General features: G+C 38.3%; 1 protein-coding gene across 1 annotated transcript in view; it reads left to right on the top strand.

The window, feature by feature from the left end:
- Positions 1–4,208, top strand: part of CTSS (cathepsin S) — a 12,288-nt gene extending 8,080 nt beyond the window's left edge. Inside the window, exon 5 of the mRNA XM_019625260.1 lies at positions 3,503–4,208. Within this exon, the coding sequence (XP_019480805.1) occupies positions 3,503–3,688 (186 nt within the window). The 3' untranslated portion in view covers positions 3,689–4,208. The remainder of the gene's footprint in view (positions 1–3,502) is intronic.
- Positions 4,209–4,476: the final 268 nt, after the last annotated feature.

Below are 4,476 nucleotides of genomic sequence, written 5' to 3'. Positions count from 1 at the left end.
AGGTGTCTACTATGACCCATCCTGTACTCTGCATGTGAACCACGGTGTGCTGGTCATTGGCTATGGTAACCAGAATGGGAAAGACTACTGGCTTGTGAAAAACAGGTATATAGTTATACTTTAACATATATTTAATTAAAATCAGAAATTAGAGGGAAGCCCAACAAATGCTTTATTGTGATGATGATGATGATGATGATGATGATGATGATGATGGGCATAATATTGACAATGATACCATTTATAGTTCTTCATAAAGTGACACTCTAAATTACTCACTACCTCCATTTCTTCACTTCCTGTTCTGCATTCAGCACTTCATTTTCCTGATTTATCTTCTAGACTGCTTCTCTGATCATTCCTTCTGGTCTTCTTTATGAACACCTATCCCTCTGCTTAGCGTACAAGAGAGAGAAAAATGAGACCTGAAAAGTGTCCCAGTGAGTGGCTGGTACATAGGACATTTGAGGCCTATTAAAGCACAGCTGTTTCAAATTATGCCACTTGTCTTCTTGCAATCAGCCAGTATTTCTTAGTTTCTCCGTGGCATGCAAAAACACAGCCTCCCTTTGAATTCTGAGCAAGAATTTGCAATGGCTTCCCTTTGCCTGTAGAATAAAACAGTAAGTTCCCCAGCCTGCAATTCTAAGCTCTTCACCACATGGCCTCAAACTGTTTTTCTATCCTCTTTTCCCGATGACTCCCCTAGGGACATCCAACGTTCCCTTCAACTCAATTTCCTGTTGCTCTCCAAACACAAACACAGTAGGCATTTCCTTAATGTCAAGCTTTTATTTGCATTCTAGTTACAGCAGTTAATGAATTCTGCCTCGTAATTATTTGTATACCTACAATTACAAAAATCTCAATCATAAAGAACTTTAGAAATCATTTCTCTTACAAGGATTTTGTCCATTTTTATCACTAGTTTGTGACAAAGTGGGGGGAAAAAAGAATATTTAGGTGAATCATTCATAAATCTAAATTTGTGTGATGCAGAGGTCTATCCTTAAACTAAAGATTATGTCCTCCTAAGTTTTTTTTTTTTTAAGATTTTATTGGGGAATTGAGGTAGGAGAACAGACAAGTTGCTGTCCTTTTGTTCTTCAGTCTAGTTGTAGAGGACACTGCTTCACTAGCCCATGTTGGTATTATGATCATTGCACTCTTCCTGGCTGAAGCAGGTGGTCGCCGGCCATTGGCCAGCCACTCACAGTGGCTCACTGCAGCCCCACTGCAGCCTACACCGTCGCCGGGGACTCATGGCAGCCCAGCTCCAGGTCAAGCTGTTTTTCACAATCTTAGCTGTAGAGGGCAGCATCACTGACCCATGTGGGAACCAAACCAACGGCCCTGATGCTCAGAACTCACGCTCCCAAGCCAACTCTTAACCAACTGAGCCACTCGGCCAGCCCTGTTCTCTTAAGTTTTGTTTTTGCTGTTAAAATGTCCTTTCTTTTACATGATGGTAATATTAGGAGTATATTTTTTGTTTGTTTATGTCTGTACTTGCTAATTTAAAAATTGGTAACTTTATGTGAATCTGCATTTTTTTTTTAATTCTCAAAGTCCATGAAACAAAAAAGAGAACAACTGATCCCCACTAACTTTTATCTGACCCATGAATCCCCTCTGCAACGTCTCTGACAAGCTGTGCAAACCTGTGATTGATCAGCTCCAATGCCAGGGAGCTCACCTCTTCCCATGGCCTCATACTCCAGCTTTAACTGTGAGAAAATCTCATCTCAGCTCCAGTTCTAGGTCAAAAATCTGTTTGAAAGCCGCACTTTTCATTGCTTACTTTAGAATTCCCTGTGCTGTGTCTTTTCCATAATAGTCGCTCCAAAATATTTCTTAGTTGACATTCTAAAGGAATTTAAGTTTGATAAGAAATCATCACCTATGATCCTATCAAGCAAAAACATTTAGAGATGGAGCCCTGGAAAGGATAATAATAGTCTTTCTTTGCATAAGGTGTATTTACAAAAAAAGGAGGACTAAAGGTTGGGAATGGATCTTATATTGTTTTCCTTAGGTGTTAAGTCTATTTATCAGTATAGAACTAGGCCTTTCAAAGTATCTTTTGAAAATTGCCTAAAAGCCCTGGGGAAATGATTATATTATCTTGTTCTGATTTTGTTTTACAGCTCTTCATATATAGTCACTTTAGGAGGAAAACAATCTAAGAGAAAAAAAGTTGATAATGTGATTTGATTGTATTCATTTGTAATTTTGTGTTATTTGTTTTTTTAAAGCTGGGGCCACCACTTTGGTGACAAAGGATATATTCTGATGGCAAGAAATAGTGGAAATCATTGTGGAATTGCTAGTTATCCCTCTTACCCAGAAATTTAGAGGGTCTCTTCATCGTTATAACAAGTCAAGAAAAATGAAACACTTTGTCTTCACTTAATTTTACCTGCTGTATCCAGTAGAAATAAGTGTGTCATGATCAATGGATATTTGCTGTACTAACAGAATATATGGTTGGACTTTTAACTTTGCAGATCTTGGGAAAAGTTTGCTAAGTAAAAATTAATAATGTAATATAACTGTGTGAGAATTAATCAACCTGAGACAATCTGTCATGTTTGTCACTGTTGGATTTTACACCCTTTGTCTTTTTAAGTCCCCTTGTAAATTGATGACATATATATGCCTAATAAATACCTCTTTTCAGCTTTGCACTGTTGCCACATATCATCCTTTTCTTAGTCTTAAAACTATTATAATCTATCATGAGAATGTAAATTGTGGTATGCCGGTGATGGGTTATGGAAGAAACTATTAAGTTTTTAATATGACTCAGGTTGTATCTCTGCACCTAAAAGGATTCAATATATATATTTAATACATGATGTTAAAGTAGACAAATGCTTAAGAGGCAATCAAACACTTGGGAAGAATTATTTTAATAACCAACGATTAACATGCTAATTCAATTACACTTATATAATCATTAGCAATTTGGCCAGGACCTTTTTGGGGGCAAATGATTAAGTCAACCTGAATAAAATAACAAAATTGGATTTCTTTGAATATTTAGCATTTAATATTCCATTACTCATTTTTATCTAATTCAGATTGATCTTCCTAACCACTGGTCTAGATAAGTAGACGATTTCTGAAAAGGCAGCAAGAACTTTAACTTTTCTAAGTTCATGCCTATCACATGAAAAATGTGGTGGAAGATGTTATTAGTATAGCTTAAACTGAACTTCAACAAATTTCATTATCTTTTAAAGGGCATTTTAAACAAGAATTGATAACTATAAAAACATGGTCATTATATGTGACTATCATCAAAAGTGTAGAGAAACATTCTACTTAAAAAGTATTTAAGGCCGGCCGAGTGGCACATTGGTTAAGAGCTGGCTTGGGATGCCAGAGGGCCCCGGTTTGGATCCCACATATGAGGGCCAGTGACACTGCCCTCTNCGCGCCACTCGGCCGGACCCTGAAGTATGCTTCTTTATCTGCCTTATTACTATTTTTTTTTCAGGATGGAAAGTGCCAATATGACTCCAGAAATCGAGCTGCCACATGTTCAAAGTACACTGAACTTCCTTTTGGCAATGAAGATGCCTTGAAAGAAGCTGTGGCAACTAAAGGACCTGTGTCTGTCGCTATAGATGCTGGCCACCCTTCTTTCTTCCTCTACAGAAGTGGTAACAACTCAGATATATGATCCTCCTGTTAGGTGCTGCCCTTGCACTATAAGAAAGAATATTCTCCTGCCCCATCGTTCCACCTCTGGATGCTTAGATTAGGTTGAATGGAACCCTCCAATTTCATAGGCGCATTTTATACGCCAGTTCTACTTAGTAAAGTAATACACCCCAAAGCAGTTTACTCAGGCTACGTGCGTAGCACTATGCCAAATACTTTCCATGCGTTGTCTCATTTAATCCTCACAATAGCCCTGTTTTGCAGATGAAAAAACTAAGTCTTAGACAGGTTAATTTGTCTAAAGCCACACAGTTTGAAAGTGGTCAGCTGGGATGGGACACTGGGCTAGTTGACTGCAGAGCCTGTTGGCAGCCATGCACTGTGGGTGCAGCTCCGCCGTGTTCCTGGAGGGGACTCCCCTGGCGGTGCTGCATTGTGTTAGACGAAGAAGACTAAAATCTTTGTTTTTAAACCTCACTTTAACAATCATTTAATCTAGCGAAGGCTGAAAATGTATGAAACAAACCATTTAGGGATATATATACAAAAAACTATGCCGTATTTCCCCATGTATAAGATGCACCCTTTTTCGAAAATTTGGGGTCTAAAAACTGGGTGCGTCTTATACAGTGGTTGTAGATTTTTTTACTTGCATTTCGTGCTTTTTTGAACTTGTCTTTGCGCTCATTGTTTCGCACTTGTTACCGGTATATTAGGTTACGTTTTGCCACGTTCTGCCCAGAAATGGCTCAGAAAAGATTTTCGTACAGTGCTGAATTCAAGTTAAAAGTGATCCAGTTTGCAAAA

The sequence above is a fragment of the Hipposideros armiger genome, unplaced genomic scaffold (genome assembly GCF_001890085.2).
Source record: "Hipposideros armiger isolate ML-2016 unplaced genomic scaffold, ASM189008v1 scaffold_621, whole genome shotgun sequence".
NCBI lineage: Eukaryota > Metazoa > Chordata > Mammalia > Chiroptera > Hipposideridae > Hipposideros > Hipposideros armiger.
Note: the sequence above shows the minus strand (reverse complement) of the source record. Positions and strands in the feature narration are given on the sequence as shown.